General features: G+C 38.8%; 1 protein-coding gene across 1 annotated transcript; it reads left to right on the top strand.

The window, feature by feature from the left end:
- Positions 1 to 22,912: 22,912 nt before the first annotated feature.
- LOC122644818 (intracellular protein transport protein USO1-like) lies at positions 22,913 to 24,500 on the top strand. Its single transcript, XM_043838200.1, has 2 exons — positions 22,913 to 23,617; positions 23,862 to 24,500. Exons 1-2 carry the CDS (start codon positions 22,913 to 22,915, stop codon positions 24,498 to 24,500), a joined length of 1,344 nt encoding a protein of 447 aa, XP_043694135.1.

Here is a 24,500-nt window from a genome sequence, read left to right on the forward strand (position 1 = left end):
CGATTCATACCTCAACAACCCAATCCGATGTATCAACCCCCAGTCCAATCCAGTCAAGCTAGACCACCCCTACCACAACATCTTGTGGTTCCCCAACATTTCCATCCACCACCTCCAAGTTTCAATAGAGATGGTAATGAGGCAACTAGGATTAGTTCCTTGGAAAAGAGCATGGAACTAATGATAAGTACTTTCATGACTAGCTAACATGATTTGGCCAAACAAGTATCCCAACTGGCTACGGCTCTTTATGAAAGGGAAAAGGGCAAAATGCCAAGCCAAGTTGAAATTAATCCTAGGAATGTGCATACGGGTCCGCACACCACAATGCCATTACCTACACAGCTAAACTCGGTTCATCAGAACCCTCCCCATCCAGAGCATCAAGGGCAATCAGCAGATCACATCAATGTTGTCTATGCTTTGAGAAGTGGAAGGGAATACCAACATGATAGTCCCTCTCTACCACCATCTTCAAATCTCAAGAACAATCCTATTAAGATCAGTCCTTCTTCTACCTCCCCTCAAGGCTCATCTGATGAGCCTATTCCTGTGAGAGATGAGGAATCTCAAGACGAAAGGGTTGAAAAAGAAAGATATGTCCCCAAAGCCCATTTCCCTAAGAGGCTTGTCAATAATAATAAGAAGGCGGCATATGTAGACAAAATCTTAGATGTGTTCAAGCAAACCCAAGTAAATATCCCCTTGCTGGATGCCATAGCCCAAGTACCTACCTATGCCAAGGTATTAAAAGACTTATGCACACACAAGAGAACTACAAATGTGCCAAAGAGAGCCTTCTTGACGGCCAATGTTAGTTCTATCCTTTCTGAGCAAGTCACCAAGTACAAAGACCCGGGCTGCCCCACCATTGCAATTGTAATAGGTAACACTAGGATTGAGCATGCACTCCTAGATCTTGGAGCTAGTGTTAACCTTCTACCTTATTTAGTATATAAGCAACTGGGTCTGGGAGATCTCAAGCCTACTACCATCACACTCCAGTTGGCGGATAGGTCAGTGAAGACCCCCAAAGGCAAGGTTGACGACGTCCTCATTAAAGTGGGAGAATTTATCTTCCCCGTCTACTTCATAATCTTGGACACCCAACCTATGGCGAATCCCATGGATCAAATTCCTGTGATCTTGGGAAGATTGTTCCTTGCTACTAGCAATGCCCTGATTAATTGCAGGAACGGTCTGACGAAGCTATCATTTGGCAACACATCTATCGATTTTAATGTCTTTAGGTTAGGTAAGCAGCCAAACCTAGCAGAGCATGCCAACATGTTGGAGTACTTTCTTGAGTCCGTAGACACACATCATGACATCGATTTTGATTCGGACTTTATGGATTGTATGCATGAATTAGGTGACATAGAGGGCTTAGATTTTTTCTCTAATATGATGCATCTTCAAGCATCTGAGCCTATCGATTTTGATTCAGACTTTATGGATTGTATGAATGAACTAGGAGACATAGAGGGCTCAGTTTTTTTCTCTGATATGATGCATCTTCAAGCATCTGAGCCTATTGGCGAGTTGGCCAAAACTCTCCCCAAACCGTCCATATAAGAACCTTCTTGATTTGAAGTCCCTGCCTTCGAATCTCAAGTATGCTTTCCTTGGATCAAATCAAACTCTTCCAGTGATAATTGTCTCTGATCTGACTCCCGGCCAAGAGGAAGAGATGATCCAGCTGTTGAGAGAAAATAAGGAAGCACTTGGATGGACGATGGCAGACATTAAAGGAATTAGCCCTTCAATCGTACAACATCACATAAATCTCATCGATGGTGCCAAACCGTTAAGAGACCCACAAAGAAGGGTTAATCTGATAATGAATGAAGCCATCCATAAAGAAATTCTGAAATGTTTTGACAATGGGATCATATATCCCATCTCTGATAGTCAGTGGGTTAGTCTGGTACAGGTTGTGCCAAAGAAATCCGGAGTAACAGTGATACAATCCGCCACCAATGAGCTTATCCCGACTTGTATTCAAACTAGGTGGTGTGTGTGCATTGACTACCGAAAATTGAATGCAGCCACCTGGAAAGACCACTTTTCTCTCCCATTCATTGATCAAATGTTAGAAAGATTAGCCGGCCATGACTATTATTGTTTCTTAGATGGATATTTTGGCTATAACCAAATCCCTATCGCCCCTGAGGACCAAGATAAGATTACCTTCACATGCTTGTTTGGAACATTTGCTTATCGACACATGCCCTTTGGGTTGTGCAATGCCCCTGCAACATTCCAACGGTGCATGATGAGCATATTCTCAGACATGGTTGAGCAATTCCTTGAAGTATTCGTGGATGATTTCTCCATACATGGCTTTGTAGGATTTATTTAAAAGTTTATGTCCCAAATGACCGTTGACTTGGTTCCATTATGGAAACCCAATATTTGATTTTGGATTATTGTCATTCATGGATTCAATTAGAGATTCCCTCCATATGTGTCTGGCTGTAAATAAGGAAACCCATCTAATCTAATTAGACATTACCTTAATGGGAGGTAGTGATTAAGGTTATAAAATTGGAGATTTGGTCCTTCCCTAATCCATCGAGCATTCTCATTACCATTGAGTGAGAATCATTGTGAAAGGAACAAAGGGAAGAAATCAAATCTTCTTCAAGAACGTGGGCATTGTGTCTCCAAGAAAGGATTGCAAGACATGGCAGATGCTCAAGCTATCAGTTCATTTTCGTCGGTGAACGATATGTCGTTGAACACCTTTATTTGTAGTGATTCATTGCATAGAGCAAAGATCAGATTGACGGAAGGTTGTTTATGAAAAACTCCCTTCAGATGGTATCAGAGCAAGGGTTGTAGCTCTCATGCTCTAGATCGCTTTGTTTCTTTAAAGAAACTAGCCATTAAAGTGAGGTTTTGGTTAGATTGTTTTTTTGAATCACTTTGTGTGGTTTGTTTTTGGATGATTGGACACCGAATTTGTGTTCACCGAAGTACTACCATCGTTTGCCCAAAATATGAGAGCCAACGGTCACCTGTAGAGGCCTCATCGGCTGACTGGTTGTTCATGGACAGAACTTATACGAGTTCTGGTTTGTGCGTTCTTGATTTAGGTTGAAGAAAGGGATAATGGTGTCATTATTTGATTTGTTTATGGACTTTTAGGTCCATTAAATGACTTATTTTGTTGTGTTTTAATGTTATGGGTTGTAGTTCATTAATGGGTTTAGTCCTTTCATGAAAAATAACAATAATAAGTAATAGTTAAGGGCCCATAGTGCTTGGCCCATTAAGACTAGACCATCATGTGAACCAATTTGGTTCGGTCCTATTTAAACCAGACCAAACCAGTTCCAGACCGAACCAACCAGTTCAAAATGGACCCGACCCGGATCCATTTTTTTGCCCTGAAATTTGACCCGACGGGTCAACTGGTGACCCGTCCGGATTTTGGTCGCCGACGGTTGGAACTCCGATAGGGATTGGAATATTTTGGCCACTCTTTAGAAACATGTTTGTTTAAATTTATTAAACTGATTTCTATTTATGAACAGAAACTGAAACAGAAATCAATTTGTTTATATGAGAAACTATTTATGTTATAAACAGAATCTGTTTGTTTAAATTTATAAATTAATTTCTGTTCATGTTTCTGTTTCTGTTCATAAATAGAAACTGGTTTGTTTGAATATATTTATTTAGAATTTGCGTTTCTGTTTCTACTCTATTTATGTTATAAATGGAATTAAGTTTGTTTCTGTTTATGATTTCCATTTCTGTTCATGTATGTTTTCTATTTCTATTTATGAAAACAAATATGTTTTCTATAAATCAGTTTCTATTTATTTATGATTATTAGCAATAGAAACTTATTATTACAGACATAAACAGAACCTTTAGCGATAGAAATTTATATACATAATCCTTTCCACTGTGATTCTGTCTTCATTTTTAATCCGATTTTGATTCCGTCTTCTCCTATGTTTGTTATTTTAGGAGAACTTCAAGATAAAACATATTGATGACATTAGTTGCACTAAATTTTGGGATAATAAAATTACTAATTTATTGATGTCATATGTGACAAGATGTTGGAATTTTAGGAATAAAACTAAGAAACTAGTGATTTGTTTGCCGCCAAAGCGGACCAGTCATGAAATTCAAAGAGATTGAACCTAAAATTATTAATCCTAACATCATTAATAAAATGACATCATAAAACTTGAACTTTTAAGGCATTAAAGACAATCACATAGTTGAGATGAGTGGGAGTATCCAAAGGTACACATTTTTCTCAACTATGTCGAATCTAACCGTTAGCCTTAAATATAAATGAAAAATTTATCCCAAATATATTACAACTAGTTTAGGGTATTAAGTTATGCAATTAGGATTAAACGGGAGTATCCAAAGGTGCACGTTTCATCATGATTGCGATGGTCATAACCGCTAACCCCAAACATTACTGTGATAACATCAAATTAAAGACAAATTATAGGGCATTATGATAAATCATTAGTTTAGCAGTTAGATTGGGATGGGAGTGTCCAAAGGCACACATCACTGTCTAGTTGTGTAAATAGATTTTTGGTCATGTGGGTGACTTTCAACACCTTTTGAGTGAACCACTAGCGTGTTACTTTCTTGATCTCGAAGGATAGATTGTAATGATGCAATAGGTTGCTCTTTCTAGTACTGTTAAAACTCAAAGCATTACAGATAGTAAGCATGTATTCTGTTCCATTTCAGAGGGTACATCGTCTATGACAGTGCCTAATACCGTCCCTATCCTCAATGGCTCCAACTACTCGGATTGGCACGAGGAGTTGATTTACTACCTAGCTGCCGTTAATCATGACTATTGCTTCCGCATTGTGAAACCTGTTGATCTCACTGATGATAGTACAACAGTAGAGAAAGCTCTTCCTGAGAAATGGACCCGATTGAACCATCTATGCCTTTTGTTCATCAAGAAGACCATTGGTAAGACCACTAAAGGATCGATCCCTGAGCTGACGATGCAAAGACCTATCTGGCAAATGTTGGAAAGCGGTTTGCTTCAGCAGACAAGTCACTTGTAGGCACTCTTATGGGAAAATTAGTGTCCATGAAATACAATGGCAACAGTGGCATAGGCCAGCATGTCTGTGAAATGGCAAATTTAGCTGCAGAACTTGAAAAGCTGAACCAGAAGATGAATGAACCATTCCTTATTGTGATGATTCTGCGACCCTGTGGCATAGGCGCTTAGGTCATATCTCTTGACCTAGAATGGAAAGGTTAGTGAAGGAAGGTGTGCTACCTACACTAGACTTCACTAACTTTGGAACTTGTATAGATTGCATTAAAGGCAAGCAATCTAGAAAGAATAAAGTGGTCGCCACAAGGAGTGATGTACTTCTGGGATTAATTCACACCGATATTTGTGGACCTTTTGACCCCTACATTAATGGTGAAACGACGTATTTCATCACCTTTATCGATGATTACTCACGGTATTGTTACGTCTATTTGTTGAAGAAAAAGTCTGAAAGCATAAATGTCTTTGAGACATTTTGTGCTGAAGTCGAGAACAAGTTGGATAGAAAGATCAAGACCGTGAGGTCAAATAGAGGAGGTGAGTATTACGGTAAACATACAGACCTAGGGCAAGTTGAAGGACCGTTTGCCCGTTTCCTCAAATCGAAGGGTATTACTCCCCAATATACACTTCCTGGTACACTTGAACAGAACGGAGTTGCGGAAAGACATAATCGTACTTTTAAGGATATGATTCGTAGTATGATAAGCAACTCATCGCTGTCTTAGTTTATGTGGGGCGAAGCTTTGAAGATAGCCGTGTATATCTCGAATCGGGTTCCCAGTAAGTCAGTTCCTAAAACTCCTTTTGAGTTATGGACGAAAAAGAAACTTAGTTTGAGACACTTACACGTATGGGACTGTCCAGCTGAAGCCATATTGTATAACCCACATGAAAGAAAACTCGATCCTAGGACCATTAGTTGTTATTTATGCACCTAATCATAGTACTAGAATTGTGGAAACTTCAACTGCTAGATTCCTAGAGGATGGCAACATTAGTATACCTTGTTAAGTTGTAAACAGTGATAAAGAGATAGAGAGATAGATAGAGATATATATAGATAGATATAGTTTTAGATATACTTTTCTCCCATTTTTTTTCAATTTTGAAACCATGAATTTTAATTAAAAACAAACATAAAAACGAACCTTTTTAAATTTAAATAATAAATATTATTAACTAAAAATAATTATTAATACTAAGGATACCCAAGATTAAGAAATTATAAAAAGGAATGAGTGAATGACCTATAGATTAAGAATAGAAAATAGAAAATTTAGATAAGAATGAAGGATAAAAGTGGTAATTGAAAGATTTGCTTTAAATAATAATAAATATTATTGATAGTAATATTAATTAAAAATAGTAATTAATACTAAGGGTACCTAAGATTATGAAATTATAAGAAAGAATGACATAAAGATTAAGATTTGAAGAATGGAACTTTAGATAAGAATGAAGGGTAGAATAGGTAACTGAAAGATTTGCCACTAATTAAAAATAATAATTAATACTAAGGGTATCTAAGATTATGAAATTATAAAAAGGAATGACCTATAGATTAAAAATAGAAAATTATAATTTTAGACAAGAATGAAGGATAAAAGAGATAATTGAACGATTTGCTTTAAATAATAATAAATATTATTAATACTAATATTAATTAAAAACAGTAATTAATACTAAGGGTACCTAAGATTATGAAATTATAAAAAAGAATGACATAAAGATTAAGATTTGAAGAATGGAATTTTAGATACGAATGAAAGGTAGAATGGGTAACTGAAAGATTTGCCACAACATGCTTTTATATAATAGTATGCTATATATATATATATATATATATATATATATATATATATATATTATATTTTTATATTATATCTGGACCCAAGAAGAGCAAAAAAGAACAAATAACCACACCATTATGATTACAAAACACACCACCTGCGCCAGCACGACCTGTATTCCCATGAGAGGATCCATTAATATTAAGCTTTATCCAATCCTACTCAAGTTTATACCAAAACAACTCTAAAATGGAAGGGGGAGGAGGCGGTTTGATTGTTAATCCAATCCGCTTATCAGTAACCAAATCACTTGTAAATTTAATAGAATCATGAAAACACCATCCCAATTCACGCAAAGATCGTAAAATCCATCTGAAAGTAACCTCTGAAGACCGCACTACACCCTCATACCTTCTAGCATTACGTTCCCACCAGATGTAGTAAGGGATTAGAACCAATCCCGCAAGTCAGGATCCCTTAATCGGATCCGGATCCTCTACAGCTTGGTTATAGCAGCCATCTGTCTTGCCCAGTAACAGGAGCATGACATGTGTAAAGTGCAAAATCCAACGGTAGATTTTAAATTTTTTGAAATCCAAGAGTTAAGTGGTTTAATTGTATAAAAACAAACCCATCTAGACCAAAACCGTTTTTACCAAACCGAACCGATCTAAACTAAACAAAATTAAAATGAAACACTATTCATTCAACTTCCCATTTTCAAAATCAAAACCGTAACCCTGTCTGTTCCCTCTCCCGTTTCGAACGAGATCCCCAAAATCAAAACTACTGACGAAGAAAAGGACAACAACATCATCGACGGCGAAGACCTCGAAGTAGCAGCCGAAGACGATCTCAAGCCTCCTCCCTTCAAATTCCATAGCATATGGCCCGAATCCGACGAAATTCGATTCCTCCAAGACCTCCTCGAATGCTCCGCAGATGGATTTGTCTTTCCTCAAGACCTCCCTCTCTTCTATGATCGCTTCCCACAATTTATGCCTCAACCCTACACCAGATCCCAGCTTTCTGAGAAGCTCCGTTGTCTTCGTAAGAAATTTCGCATTATCTCTACTCGAATTTCAGGTGGGTTTGATCCTTCGCTTCTTGCTCCGCATGATCGTGCGCTCTTTGATCTTTCCATTCAGTTATGGCATCCTTCATATGCCTCTTCATCTCCCTTTCAGTCTAATAAGCGGAAGCCCTCTAAGGTTAGTGTTAGGGTGAGTTTCTCTCCTACCCTTCTTCTTGTCTTCCTCCCCTCCTCCTCCACCACCAGTTCAACCTAGCATCAACGACGTTGATATTACTGAGGAAGATACTGAATTGAATTTAGAGAACAATCTCGACAGTGGACATGAAGAGGAGCCGTATTTGCCAGTTGGTGAAGATGGTGGTGGGCTTGGATGGTTCGCGGCGAAAACCATTATGGATGGCTTTGATAGATCCCTCAAGGTGGTGAGAATGATATGAGCTTCTTTATCCGGACCAGACGTCTACGTCTTTGTCTACTCCAGCGGAATCGTCGAAATAGGGGAGGGCAATAGATTTTGAGAAGAGGTGGCGAGAGCAAAGAGCGGCGGAACTAGATGTAATGGCTCCCCGCTTGAGGCTGGTTCTTGAGAATGCTATCAATCAACGATGAGAGCACTCGATCGATGTATAAATCGAATGTATAAACATTATTTTTCTCTCCTATTTATTTATTATCTTATTTTATATAACCTTCAATCCTTTGGCTTTCTTTTTGTTTGATTTTTTCTTGTGTGTTTGATCTTCTAGGTGATTTTTGTTTATTCAATCATAAAAGGATTCATTTTTGTGCATTCAATGTCCAATTACAGTATAAGCTTTGCTTGTTTTGCAAGTCGTATTTGAAAACTGTCCAGATCAAATCAAGATCAAATCAAGATCAATTGCAAAACCAGACGTTTAGATCTTGGGCTGAGGTTTTTGACCAAAAGGATTGGAGATGATTAATCAATAAATTTGCCTTATGCCGGATTTCAGATAAATGCCTTTGGAAAGCATCCACAAACTCTATTGGACTCATCAATGGCCATGTCTTTCTAACCCCCAAATAATTCCAAGTTCAGAGGATCAGTCTTTGAAATGGGATCACAATTAACAATTGTTTTTCATCGTCTACAAGAATGACAGAGCATTTATGGGTGCCCCAGAGCATCTCCAGAAAGATGAAACTGATAAAGAGCTATCTTGATTAGGAGCTGTGATTTCACATATGACAAGTTTTCCAGGCTTGATGAGCATGACCTCTATCCCTAGTTTGAGAACTAGCAACCAAGCCTAATAGTCATGCAATCACCATGATGAAACAGTAGCCATGGCTGATGAAGCCACCATAAGGCTTATTGAACTGATCATTGTAGGATTAAATTTTTTTTTTTATCATTAATACTAATAAGAAAATTTTAGGAACTAGAACAGATCATTTCCATTAGTAATTGGTATTGGTTCCAAAATTTGAAACCAACAAGTTAATTGGGACAGTTTGGCCATGGACCAATTGTGGAATTGATTTAAGACCCACCCCGATTAACTGGAACCATTCCAATTAGCACCACTACTTGATCAAATATAAGTTTGGATCAGCCAATCTGAGTAATTGAAGTCATCATTTACATTAAGCTACTCATAAGAGTAAGAAGCTTTTCACTAGTTAGAACACAAGGAAAGTAGACTCGGTTAATTTTCATAACCACCTGGTACTTCCTTTTCAGTTTATCATCGAAAAGGGAGTGGTTATATACACACAATATACAGCCAAAAGGTTACATTTTTACATACAGAAGTGTAACCTGGGTGCAACATCATAATCCATTTCAAAATATAAGATTGAACTACTGATATCCACTCAGTTTAGTACTATCCTAGTGCCGAATATTCTGAAGTGCCTACTTCCCCATATGTCTCTTTTATCAAGGTAATAAGATTATATGCAGCACTACACCCATGGAGGATTTCTAAGAGCCATCTCGACTTCCTTCCCATCGTCTCTCTCAGTTATTAATTCCAAGCAATCTAGCTATTTCGCTTCCTCTTCAGTACGTCAAAAGAGGGGAAGCCATCAAAAAATGTCTCCTATCATGGATCAAGACAGAATTATAAGGTAATGCAGTCAGGGAATTAGTAGTTTATTAACCAACATAATCCAAAGCTGAAACTGAAATTTGAATGAATTTTTGCAAAATAAAATGAAATTTATAACAAAGCTGTGAGGACAAGCTTAGAGATCCCCCGACAAGTCTCCAATAACAATAATGAATAACCAAAGACCGGACTCGGTTCATAATTTATGTTCTCCCATCACCAAATAATGGGTATGTACCTAATCTGCAAAAACTCGTATCACAAGCTGGGATCTAGCGTAGGGTTGAGGCATGGACTGTGAGAAGCGATCGTAGAAGAGAGGGAGGTCTCGAGGAAAGACAAATCCATCTGCGGAGCATTCGAGGAGGCCTTGGAGGAATCGAATTTTGTCGGATTCGGGCCATATGCGATGGAATTTGAAGGGAGGAGGCTTGAGATCGTCTTCGGCTACTGCTTCGAGGTCTTTGCCGTCGATGATGTTGTTGTCGTTTTCTTCGTCAGCGGTTTCGATTTTGGGGATCTGGTTCGGAGCGGCAGAGGGAACAGACAAGGTTAAGGTTTTGATTTTGAAAAATGGGAAGATGAATGAATAGTGTTTCGTTTTAGTTTTGTTTAGTTTAGATCGGTTCGGTTTGTTAAAAACGGTTTTGGTCTAGATGGATTTGGTTTTATACAATTAAACCACTTAACTCTTGGATTTCAAAAAGATTTAAAATCTGCCGTTGGATTTTGCACTTTACACATGTCATGCTCCTGTTACTGGGCAGGACAGATGGCTGCTATAGCCAAGCCGTAGAAGGTCCGGATCCGGATCCCCCTTAAGAGATATAATTCGTCCTCTCCCCTTCCACCATTCCAACAATTTTAATTGTAGTGAGATGCCTTCCTTTCTTTGTCAGTTTTCATAAATCCAATCAGAGTTCATTGGCTGTGATATTTAAATATTTTTTGATCAATATGATGTCAATCAAATCTTCTCAAGGATGCATTGTTGAAACGTTTTTTGGTAATTTAAAAAAAAAAAAGAGTAAATTACTCCCCCCTCCCCTCGATTATGCTCTAATGACAAACCTCTCCCCTGGGTATTGAGTAATAACTCTCCCCTCTCCTGCATTGACAAGATTTTATCAACCGTACCAATTCCGTTAAAAATGGCTATTAAGTGATGACATCATGCTAAATATATTTATTTAAACCCCAAACTATCTTTATATTTGTGATATTACAATAATACCCCTGAGCGAGAGGTCAGGCTCATAGCACCATCATCTTCTTCTCCATTTCTCGATTCTTCTTCCATCGTCTTCGTTCAATTTTCTTCCAAAACACAGAGAGAGGGAGGGAGAGAAAGAAAGAGAGATGGATACAAAGGGGTTTGAGATCGGTTTCTTTGGTTTTCAAAAGCAAGAAAGGTTTTCAGACTTGGACCAAAAGACAAAAAGGGTTTTCAGATAGCAGGTTTCCTCTTCGTTTGAAGAAGAAAGAGAACGAAAGTGAGAGCATAAGAGATTCAAAACTCAGAGGCTTTGGGATTTGCGATTCAGGATTTCTCACATATCCTCATTGAACCCTTCTCAGAACCACAATCACTGCTCATTCCTCCTATTTTTTGGTAATTTCTTTCCTTCTTAGGGTTTCAAACCCAATTTGGTGAAGAGGAATTTGGATTCAGTAACCTCCTGCATGTTTTGATTTGGGATTCCTACGTTGATAGAGGTTAAAGCCATGATTCCCTCCTTTTGAATCTCAAAAAATTGCAAATTTGTTTGTCATTTCTCCCTCTGGTTCCTTCATCTCCGCTGGGATCTGAGTTGGTGTTGTGCAATCGGACAGATGGGATTTTGAGTCTAATTGAGATTGTCTCAGAACCCATTTGTCTAGTGGACTGCCAGGTTTGGGTGCTCTTCTTCATGTTTTCAACAGCCAGACTGGGTCAGTACTCTGTTTATGAATGTGGTTTCATTTTTTGGTTAAATGTCTCTGCTTCCCTTACAAGAGTTTTTCCTTTACACTCTGGACACTTTGCCTCTATCTGATGAAAACCTTCTTGGGTTTTCAGCTGTTGTGGACGATTTCAACAATTGGGTTTGATTCGTTTGAAGCGGCTTATGGTGCGCAAATGCTTGAAGTTGAGTGGGATGATTCTTCTTTGAATCCATCAAAGAACATGGAAATAGCCTCACGACACAAGTTCTCTAAGAGGTAGCTGATTCCATCAAAATTTGTTCACTTTATCTCTTCTTTTTTTATTTAATTTTGGAAGTATTTCGTTTTGGGTTTGCAAGTTTTGGGGAAACGATTTGGGGAAGGTGAGGTCTAGCTCTGTTGGTTGCTTCGGTTGTGATCTTGATTGGGGTTGGTGGGTTTATGATATTTAAAATTTGGAGGAGGAAGGAGGAAGGGCATGGAATATTCAAGAAGAAGGAACAGGGGCTGTTCAGCTCCTCATCTTCACTCTCTCTTGTCTGAAGCTTGGAGACAATAGAGCAAGGAGAGAGAAGTTAGAATGGTTTAAGACAAACTGTGAAAGGGTAATATAGTCTTTTCCCATCACTTAACAGCCATTTTTAACGGCATGGGTACGGTTGATAGAATCTTATTAATGCAGGGGAGGGGAGAGTTATTACTCAATATCCAGAGGAGGGGTTTGTCATTAGAGCATAATCGAGGGGAGGGGGGAGTAATTTACTCAAAAAAAAAAGATGAACAACGGTAAGATATCAATCTAATCAAAGTTGAATTCATTTTGGCAGCGCTTTAGCTTTTGATTTGAATGTGTATACTAATTAACTGATCTAATCATCTTTGAGTTAACCAAAAAGGTACGTGATCCATTGTTTCAGGGACCGGATCCTCTCCAGCGCGTAGACACTAGACGCCAGTGCGTCCAATGCACATCCAACGGCTGGCACACCAGCCCGCATCCCAACACGCTGTCCAGCCGGATGTTTGCTGGACAGGGTGGAGAAGATCTGATTCCTTGTATTTGTTGATAGTGAACAACTAGATTTCCTGTTTGACTCTTCATGCCATTTGTGAAAAAGTGATAAGTATTAATTTGTTGGGGATTACTAAGGTATATTAACTTGGAGCCATTGACAAATCCATCCTTCCCAAAATCAGTTGGATTAGAATCACTTACACACCACAGACCCTCTTTCTAGGTCTTATTGATCCAATTGATGTAAGATTCCAAATTAATTATTCTGATAAAACATTAATCGTAAATAAATCATGCTTGCCCATGAAGAGAGACCGATCACGGGGAATACCCAAAGCAATGAATGTGAATATCTTGGAAATATCGTCCAATATAAAGGAATACAATTAATTCAACGTTAAACTCCCTTCTAGTATATTTCCATTTGTCAATAAGTACAGCAAAAGGTTCATAAAAGTACAATTTGTCTTTCACATGCAGCTATGGACTTGGGTCCTTGCGGCCTGGGGTTGAGTGGCTATCGTGCTGTGCTCAACTCACAGGCCGCCATGTGGATTTTTTTTTTCAATCAAATGGTTGGTAGATGAGCTCAATTCAAAATTCAAAATTACCGTTTAAAATTCAAAAAATGTCAAGCCACCATCTACCAAGCATTTGATTGGAATAAAATTCACGTGGCGGCTTGTGAGTTGACAGCAGCACGATGGATGCTCAACCCAACACCGCAGAGGATCCAAATCATCCAGGTATCTCTCTCTCTCTCTCTCTCCGGCCCTCTCTTGTGTATGTTTGTGATATCTTCTGTGACTGTGTCTAGATTTATTTACAAACTTATCTCACTTTTCTTTTTTTTCCCCTTTGGGTTTTAACGTTGAAATCTTTGTCTCTGCATGTTATTGTAGGAGCAATAGAAATGAGGACCCAAAACCATCCAGCAACACTTGAAACAGAACATGAAGAAGCCAGGTGCACTGGTGATTGGTCTCGGGTGACAGTACCACCAAGCATTTATCCACATAGATATGCCAAGCGAAGTGCTCAAGGAAGTACTCCTTTTACTGTTTCATCTGGTGATAGAACTTCTCCATATTTCAACTATGACCAGCAAGAGCAACACATGAAATGAAATCCTCCAGGTAGACTCTTTCGTCCCCCAGGAGTTTTGAGTTTGCATGCTCTCACCACCTCCAGGGAGACTCTTTCGTCCCTCTTTGCGAAGAAATTATAAGGAAACACTACAAGAATTTTTCGGTTGGACCAAACAAGAAGTCAAAAGAATCATGAAGTATGACAAGGTAAACATCTTGAAGGTGGCAAAAATCTTTTTTGAACAAAAAAGAGTCAAGGGAATCCAACATAAAATAGAAGGAATGCTTACTTCTTCTGCATAATCGGAAGGTATTTGTTACGGACTCCGAAGAGAGGTGTTCTCCCTGTTGTTGCAGACCTCGTCCAACAACTCCAAGCAAGATGTGACATCATCCCTACTATGTTAGCAAAAACTTTCAAAGGTTTCGATATGATAAGTACCTCCCGGAAATATGGAACAGATTATTGCATGGGATCGACTGCAATCTTCCAAATGTGGTTGATAGAAAGGTTACGATTTATCCCTTGTTCTGAGGGTTAGTAGGATGAGGCAACTGGTTTTGGGCATTAATGGAATTTTGATGAAATTGGGAGCCCTGAGTGTACTTAGAATGGAAAATGGAGCTGTGAGCATTCATTTCATCTCTAATGCGCTTGGCTGCCTCGACCACCCTGAGACTCCTTTATACGCTTGGCTGCTCCCTCTCTAGTGGGAAGTGTTTTGCTCTCGACAATGGTTGTAATATCGTATTGGTTTATGTCGAAGTTTGTTACTGCATTCAATCCTTTGAACTTTATAGTAGCAATACCATATGCCTCTGCTGCTTCTACTTCTGTGCCTGTGTACATATATATACTCAAGATTATTAATAAACCATGTTATCCCTGTTTTGCTTCTCTTTTTGAAAAATATTTTATTCTGATAATGGCTAGGACTTACTGGACGTACCCAAGTACTGTGTCTTGAAAGGTTGGTTGCAATGTCTCTCAAGAAACACATGAAGAAGATGCAGAATCATCACCATCAAGGCCTCAAGTTACTACTATTCGTAGGTAGAACACACTTGGTAAATCATTGATCCGATTGTATAGCTTTCCCTTTTTTTTTCTGTGTTTCTTAACTGGTTGGAAACAATAATACTCCACCTCTTCTCTAGTAATGCATTTGTCATGTTTTCGACACATTTTTACCCTTAGAAAAAGTTCCTGAAAAGACCATCATATATTACTTGTACGCTAGACTTGGATAATAATTAACTGTTGCAAATAAGATTAATAGCACGAAATAGACCATTCAAATTAAAACACATATTTACATCATAAGGTTTATGGGCAAGCCCAAGCCCATCGTTAGACCTGTCGTGTCCTAAAAAGTCCATTCTTGGACAAAGCTGAAAAAAATTGGGGACAAAATTTTGCTGCTACTAAGGTAGCAGGAATGTTCCTGCAACCCTCATGGCAACCAGGGAAATGAGATCTTAAAGGGTATGTGTGGGTTTGATTAATTATCGGATCGATCATTAATAAGAATCAAGAAATACGAGGGCCGACGTGGCTTGCTACTTATTTTATTGAGATGGAGTGCATCAGCCTGGCCCATTGTGAAAGTATGTTAGGGTTGAGGAGTATTATAAATACTAATGATGAGGGGTCTCTATAGTTACTATTCTCTTTTCTCTTTTCTCCACAAGAAAGAGAGGTGGATGGGAGTCTAGAAGACTATAGAAGATCCCCATCATGGTTGTCCAAGTTTCTATGCGTACTCGCATTTTTCTTCATGTTCCTCATCGACCGGTTTTCTTATTTGTTCTTCATCAACATACATGGTGAAAAGTACACATCTCCTTCATGTTTATTTATTTGCATCACTGTGTTTTAGTTATTTATACAGAGACCTGGGATTGGGGTTTGATGAAACCCATGGTATTTTCTAACAGTCACCGTCAAATCAATACGATGCTTTTACCCTTCTTTTATTCGACTTCCAAACAATTGGGGAGACAAGAGTATTTTAAATAATCGATATGTCAAGCATCACCATCATAATGATGAAGAATGAGATTTTGAGAACCGTAGAGAGAGAGAGAGAGAGAGAGAGAGAGAGAGAGAGAGAGAGAGAAGATGAATGTAGGTTTGGCTAGGGTTTTCAAAGTCGAGCAAGCGCCTGGGGAGGATGATGATTGTGATGATGGCAAGCAACTCCAGAATGCTTGACCCAATGTGCCATAGAAGCAGGTGAGAGGGAGAACATTTGCAGTAGTAGTGGGGAAACCAATCATCCCCGATGTGACGGTTCTCCCTGAGCCGATTCATGAAGGAGGGATCACTCATGTTAAATCCCTCAGAGCACCTATGAATCTCAGGTGTAAAGGTTTCATTTTGCACTGATTGGGAGGTTGAACATTCGTCAAGTGACTCTGGCTGATCTGGGGAAAGCAATCAGGGTTCAATGGAGGTTGAAGGATTTCATCGAAACCATTCCTATCGGGAAAGGATTTATCATCTTTTGATTCGCACTGGAATTAGACATGGCCATGATTTGGCGTCATAGTCCCATCAGGGTCGGTGGACAAACTCATAGATTTCAATGTGCAATATATGTAACGTAGCAAGAAGCCCCAAATCCTTGATGCAATGATAATCAGAGGGAACAGTGAGGTTGTTCAGGTCGGTGGTGATGTGATTAGTAGTGCCGGAGTTGGGAAACCAGGCATCACTTGGGGAGTTGGTACCGGTGGCAACCATGGCGGCTGGAGGGGGTGATAGAGCTTAAAAGGCATTATTAAATCGACTATAGCATTGCAGGGCGGTGTGACCATGGCATCCACAGATCTGACATTGAGGCCGAGATGATGAGTGAGGCTGCTGTTCAGAAGGAGAACCGTAAGAGGAGCGACCACGACCTCTCCCCCTGCCACGGTAATTGGTAGAAGATCCGGGCAGAGGAGTGGTGGCAGTAGCATTGCCACGGTTGGAGGTTTGAGAAGAGGAGCGACGACGACTGGATGCAGTGGCGGTGTTAACCTCAGGGGTGAATGCTGGAAGTGTTTGCTGTTCAAGGCGTAGCTCGTGACTTGAGAGCATACCGTAGAGATCATTTAGAGACCTCATTAGATTGAGTGGAAATTGCTGTTACGAAGGCATCCCATTCGGATCCCAATCCAGCAAGAATATGGAGGATTAAATCCAGTTCAGGTACCGGATGAGCAACGGCAGCAAGGCTGTCCGCAATGCGTTTCATTTTCTGAATGTAAGTGGTGATATTCATGGCCTTTTTCTTCTCTGTTTGCAACGGAAGACGGAGTTGCATAATCTGAGCGCGTGAATTGAATGTGATGCAAAAGATCGATCAAGAGTGGACCAGAGGGATCTTGATGTTGAACAATCGATCAAGAAGAGAGAATCCTGCCAAGCAGCAGTTGATCTTGGCGCTGGCATAGAAGTAAGGCAGGGTTGTCGTCGGTGGAAGAAGTGGCTGTCGCCATGGTTTCATCCTCGGAAGAGCTGGCTGGTAGAGTCCGTGAAGGACAGGTGTTCGTTCCATCTAGGAAGCCCATTAGATTATGTCTATGTACAATGGGGACGAGTTGAGATCTCCAAACCAGGAAGTTGGAGTGATCAAGCTTAACCAATATGAGGTGATTGAAGGTAGGGGACGGTAGAGCAGAATTTGCAACAGGGTTGAGCGTGAATCACTGATGGCTCATCCTTTTCCTTTTTAGTTCTTTGAGTGGCAGTGGCAATTCATTAAAGCTTAAACAAAGATCATAAGCAATGGGTAATACAACGGTGGTCTTTTCACCTTTCGTTAAAGACATTTTCTAGTAGGCGCTTACTACTACTTGGTTCTGCAGATGTTTTAGTTTTTAGTGGGTGATGTTTGTGCCTTGATATTGGCTGAGGTTAATTGTGTAGTTTCCTCCTTTTCTCTTTATAAAATGCTGGTTATTCATCATAAAAGAAAAACAATATATATGATTGATATATTGATTGAAAATGCAATATAAAGTAACCTGAGGTGCATTGGCATTACTGCTACCTCTCCATGGAATAAGCTCGAGCTCAAGTAACTAGGGTTGTATGCAATTCTGTGTGGGACATATGCTATGATCCACATGTACAGCTTTTGAGATTGTCCATCCCCAAAGCAAGAAATACAACAGAAACATCATGAAGCTAGATGAAATTACTGCTTATAACATTCCTTCACACACTGACATATGATAATTTCTAGATTCATTTTTAGATTCTAAAATAATATGGTCTGCATATTCAAGGTGAACAACTGAGTTTATCAAATGCTATATTAGTCAATGGATGGATTTGAAAGTGTTTCAGTTTTCCTTCCCTGCCTCACCTTTTATTTTGGTATCAGGGTGGGGGGTGGGTGGTGGGGTTCTACATTTCATTTTTCAATTGTTTGAAGAACTTGATCCTCCCACAGTACCCCCCCCCCCCCCAATAAAGAGAAAAAAAAGAAAAAAAAAAGAGAGTGCTTAAAGAAAAGGAAAAAGTGATATAGATTTGGGTAACGGAGTTGGGTTTTTCTTTCCTTTCTTTTTCAGAAGAGAGAGTAAAATTCTTGAACTCTATTTGATAAGTGTAGCAGCATGGATACTAGCAAAATAAGCAAGTAGAGGTTTTGTTGGCAAATTAATCTTGCTGGTTAATAACATTCTTCTTTTCTTGATTTCAAAAACATTAAATATGGGTCTTTAGCTCAATTGACAGAGTACTTGGGGTGTGGAAATGACTTTATACTTCAAGAGGATGGTGGTTCGAATCCACCAAGTCCATTATCTATATTTTCATTTTAACCTCAATTGTAGTGTCATGGGAATTGGTATTTCATGATGTAGATAACCCACTAGCTTATATAATTGTGTCTCTAGCTAACTTGTCTAACTTGTTTAGTTTTGAATATAGGTTTTTTTGTTTTATAGTTCTTAGTGCATATTTTTCTTTAGGATGACTTTGTTATATTCTGCTTGTGCTATCCCCATAAACTCTTTTTAATGATCTTTATAAATTATTAATCCTTGTCGTACCCTTAGAGCTTGATTCTCTCTCTCTCTCTCTCTCTCTCTCTCTCTCTCTCTCTCATTATTCATGCTAATTTGAAGTATAGAAGACTTGGTACCTAATTGGGTCAAATATTATTGGACCTTATTTGGTTCAAATGTTGTGAAATTATGGATTGTTAAAATATCTAGAAATAATTAGAGATCATGTCATAGTATTAGAACAATAAATATCCTAATCCATAAACAGTTCAAAAAAGAAATGGAGAAGGTTTTGATTTTATATTATTACAGAACATTTATGAAAGTCTTAAAATATAAATCTTTTTCTTTCAACCTTTAGTTTCCATTTAAAAAAAAAATTAATTTAGCTAATTTCTCTTCATGGTTGAATTATCTTGACCCATTTTAAGAAAGGAGTTTTCAATGGATACAAAATCTTGATGATCTTTTAAATGCTTTAGTCTCGTGTCAATTCAATTGTCATTTCTGTCTCCGCAAAATCACTTGCTACAAACTACGAAGCTATTTACCACTGCAACTTCAGTGTGTATTTATTAATAGGGTAAATTACAAGGCGACCCCCTGAGATTTGCACTAAATATAGTACAATCCCCTATGTTTCTAAAATATTCACTGTGACCCCTTGAGATTAGGTTACTTGTTACACTCAACCCCAGTCCGTTAGATCATTCCCATTAGTTGCTGACGTGTTGGTCATTGATGCCTTAAAATGACAAATATACCCCTAATGGGGTGTGAGCTTACCATTTTGCGTATAGGGCAGCCTGTACTTCCCACGATCGTCTCTGCTTCTTTTTCTTCTTATCTTCTTCTTCTTCATCTTCTTCCTCCTCCTGCAAACTCACCTGCCCCTACCCTTTGCAACCCCATCTTCTTGCTTTGCTTCACTTCCTTTACCTGGATTGTTACTAGATGAAGAGCGGGCGCATGAGGAGGAGGAAGAAAAACTGGTGGACAAAAAGGAGTTGCAGCGACAAAGAAGGGCTTTGGCACTTTCAACATCAAGAGCTTCGGCACTAAAGGTGATGGACGAAATGACGATAGCAAAGTAATTATGCTTAATTCCCATTCTTTTTTCCTCTCTAAATAGTTTATTCTTCTTCTTCTTTTTTATCTTGATAAGTTTTAGAGATCTTTAACCCTAAATTTTGTTCTAACTTAAGTAGGCCTTCATGGCGGCATGGAAAGCAGCATGTGGATCTTCAGGTTCTGTGAAGCTTTTCATACCAAAAGGGACTTTCTTACTCGATCCTGTTAAATTCGTTGGTCCCTGCAAGACCATTGATTCCATTACCGTTCAGATGCAGGTTATCATCTCATTTCTTTATTTCTTTACTTTCTTTTCTTCTCATACAGATTGAATTTGTCCATTAATGTGTCTATTAATTCTCTCTGCAGGGTTTCTTGAAGGCAACCATAGATCTGAACAGGTATGGTTCTTCGGATGATTGGATCGAGTTTGGATGGGTGGAAGGATTGACATTGATTGGATGGGTTGAAAAACCTAGTTGCAAGCTCAAAGGGCCAATCACAATTATATAATTATTCTCATGGGAATGAAGAATCTCCATTCATCTATGAATCATTGGGGAAATTGATTAAGGAACTATAAGGAAGAAAGCCTAAATCTTTCAGCTCTAAGTGAGAAATAAGAGAGAAATCAGAGGAGACCCATTACCTGGTGGCTGGTTGAATCCAAGAACATCATATTGACACCGGCTCCAATAGCCTTTATTGCATTTGATATCGACAGAAACATCTTTAAGGACTCCAAATCCTGGAATAGTGAGGTCTCTCTTCTCTTCTTCATTGATCAAAACTAACCTTTCTTTTCCTTTACAGAAATTCAATCTGAAATCAGAGATTATATCAAACCCCTTCCCTAAGTTGCTCAGTGCTTTCTCCACAATCCCAACAGGACCTTCACTCATCTCTGAATGTCTAAGTCTCCTCACTCTTATGAATCTGATGAGAAGAATAAAGGTGCAGAGAAATGTTGCATATAGGTTGTCATTGTTGGCAACCAAGTGCAGCGCAGTGTTGAGGTGGCCAGTCTTGAGGCTATGGCAGTGTCCAGTGGCTCAAGAAATGTTGTTGGTAGCAGTTTAGAGCATTACAAGCATGGGCAGCAGTAATACAAAGTGTTTGGAGGCTTATGGATTCATACTTGTGTCCTAATTCACATGTCACTGCGGCTATGGTACTTTCAGTGATTTTTTCAGTGGGTCTTGCAGCAGAATTTGGAAGAGCTTTGAACTGGAAAAAGTTAGTTTGTCGAGTTCTCTTTCCATCAGTTTAAACAGTTTGTTAATTCGATGTCAGACGAGGGAGTTATGAATTTTTTCGTATGGGTGCGCAGAAAAAAAGCAAATCTGAAACATTTTGGAACTCAATCCATGCTCTCGGCCAGCTAAGTAGATTCAGTTTTTATCTCAGGGGTTTATTTTGCAAATATATATTAGTTATGTCTACAGTGGCATAAAAAAGGTGAAACAAGGGGGTTTTTATGAAATTATCAAGAAGTTGGAGAGATTTCAAAAAGGAGGGTCACATGAAGCTCATGAGTGGCTGTTTTAAAAAGCTTTTTTAAAGTCTTAGATTCCTTTTTGGAACTTTTAATTGGTTCTCCAAAAAGGTTTCTCGTAAACCGTGCAAGTCACTTTCCATCTTTTAAGAAGTTCTTTAATCAATGCTAGATTGAAGATTCTTTTTATGGAAATTCCATTGGCCCATCTAAAAAGGGCTATTTAGTTCTTTACATGATCTTTTGTTAAAAGAAAGAGAAGTGGTTTTCTTCTTCAGATGGGTAGAGCTACAGAACCGTGAGAAGAGAAGAAAAGAAAGAAAAGGGAAAAAGGGTTTTCCATTTTTAGAAGAAACAAGCAACCAAAAATGGAATGAATCTCTCTCTCTCTCTCAAGCTTTGATTTGGAAGAATAGAAGGCTGTTTTCATATGCATAAAAGCTTATTCCAAATGGGTTGTTGAAGATTGAGGATAGTTATTGAAGCTCTATTTATGGAGAAATTGGGGTGTTGATTGTGTTTTTGAGAAAATACAAGAAGAGGAAGAAGACAAGAAGAAAGGAGCTATTGTGGTTCCCTCATGGCAGTGCTTACTTGAAAGCTCAAATCTCTCCGCAAAGGACAGAATTGATACTTTCAGTGGGCTCCAGTTGATCTTTGTAAAGCTCAAACCTCTTGTGTGAGGGTTGTAAGCATTCTCATCACTCTTTATTTATTTATGCTTCATCCCAGTTAGTGATGTATGCTAGAAATAGGTGAACATTGTTGATAGACCTATTCTAGTTTGTGCTTATTTGTAGGGCATTGCTATAAGCCCAAAACCCTATTGATTTTTGCTTTGTATTTAGTAGGTGCTAAATACTGGGAGTGGGTGCTCTCAAGCAGTGGGTACTTTTTGTACTGGCATTAATTACCCTCTTAGTTCTATGCTGAGAAAATTAGGTGTGGGTGCTTCCAACTGTAGGTGCAGTAAAAGTTGAGTGTTGAGCAAATACGAAGCCCATAGTGGCATTGCTGTGTGGATGTAGGCAACTTGCTAAACCACGTATATCTTGTGTTGTGCAAGTAGATTTGTGTGTTTGTTTATTCTTGCATTTGAAGTGTGTGGGCTGCAGGATGGATGTACACACTTGGTAGAGCTTTTGAGTCTGGCTGGGGTGTGTACACGACTTTGTGAGTTGTATTCAGATCCTCTCAGTTACTATCAGTGCCAGTGGGAAAGAAATTGAAAGAATTGGATCACTGATTCACCCCCCTCTCAGTGATAGCCATCGAACAACAATTGGAACCAGAGCTTGGGACTCAGTGACAGCTTCAGAGGCAGCTGAGTGATGCAGGGTCAGTATGGCTTTTGGAGAAGGATCTCTAGGAAAGACACCACACTTTGATGGAACAAATTATGCTTTTTGGAAGAACAGAATGGAGACCTATCTGGGGTCTCTTGGATATGATGTTTGGGCTTCAGTGTTGAATGAATACTCCATGACTGGAGTTGCACCTACAGACAACCAAGAGAAGAAGAAGTATGAAAACAACAGTAGAGCCATGCATGCAATCAAAGATGCTCTTATTGACAGTGAGTTTGTCAAAGTGATGGAATGCAAGTCTGCCAAACAACTCTGGGACAAGCTAAAAAGCATCCACGAAGGAGATGCAAAAATCAAAGAAGCTAAGCTCCAAGTTTATAGAGCTCAGTTTGAAGGATTGAAGATGTTGAATGAAGAAAACGTTGAAGATTATATGCTTAGAGTCAATGGGGTTGTAAACTCTATCAGAGGACTGCGAGAGAGTCTAACAGACTCTGTTGTTGTGAAGAAAATTCTTAGATCTCTACCAGACAGACTTGACTCCAAGGTTTCAGCTGTTGAGGAAGCTAAGGATCTGGAAGTACTTAGCTTAGATGAGCTACATGGGATCTTTACAGCTTATGAGATGAGAAAAGGCAAAGGAAAGTCAGTTGACAAAGAGGCAGCATTTAAGGCAATGAATAAATTGAAAATAACAGAGCAACCTGAAAGTGAAGAAGAAGACAGTGATGATGATGATGAGGTCATAGCCTGCTTCACCAGAAAGCTAAAAAAGGGGATAGGGAAGTATAAAAATAAACTTCCAATTAAGGTGTTTCAACTATGGTAAAGTTGGACACTTTGCAGCTAAATGTCCCCACAAGGGACAAATGGAGAGTGATAATGAAGAAAAAAAGAAAATCAGTTTCAAGGGAAAGAAGAAGAAGTTTTTCTCCAAGTCATCCAAGAAAAATCAATTCAAGAAAAAAAGCTTCATTTCTAAGAAGAGCAATAACACATCTGAGGAAGAAGCTGAAGATGAATCAGATGATGATGTAGATGATCATGCCATTTTTATGATGTTTGAAGAAAAAGAGGATGAATCACCAAGAACATGCACAACTTCTGAAGATGAAGAAGAAGGAGAAGTGAACTTTGAAGAAGAGTTTAGAGCTGCTCTCAAAGAGCTCAAGAAAGAAAGAAAGAAGGTTAAACAAGTTTCACAAAATCTTAAGGAACAAGAACAATCAGTTCTTCAGTTGAAAAAGCAAGCAGATGAATCAAAAAAAATTCTAGAAGATCTTGAAGAGAAGTTATCACAGAAAACTATAGAATGCACAAAGCTTGAGTCAAAAAATCTATCTCTGAAGGCTAAATTGGAAGAAGAGTCCAATATCCTAGCTAAATATTCTGATTTCCAGAAGGAGATTGATGCTCTCAAGGCAAAGGTAGCAGAGTTTGAGAAGGACTCAGGTATGCAAGACATAGAAACATCTTCACAGGTGCATCTTAATAGCAAGAAGCTTGATGAGATCCTTAGTTCTCAAAGATCAACTCACAACAAATTCGGTCTTGGATTTGTAGGAGAATCATCAAAGAGTGCCAAGGGAAAGGAAAAGGCACAACACAGAATCCTATTACTGTGA

This window comes from Telopea speciosissima, chromosome 11 (genome assembly GCF_018873765.1).
Source record: "Telopea speciosissima isolate NSW1024214 ecotype Mountain lineage chromosome 11, Tspe_v1, whole genome shotgun sequence".
In the NCBI taxonomy this organism is placed as follows: Eukaryota; Viridiplantae; Streptophyta; class Magnoliopsida; order Proteales; family Proteaceae; genus Telopea; species Telopea speciosissima.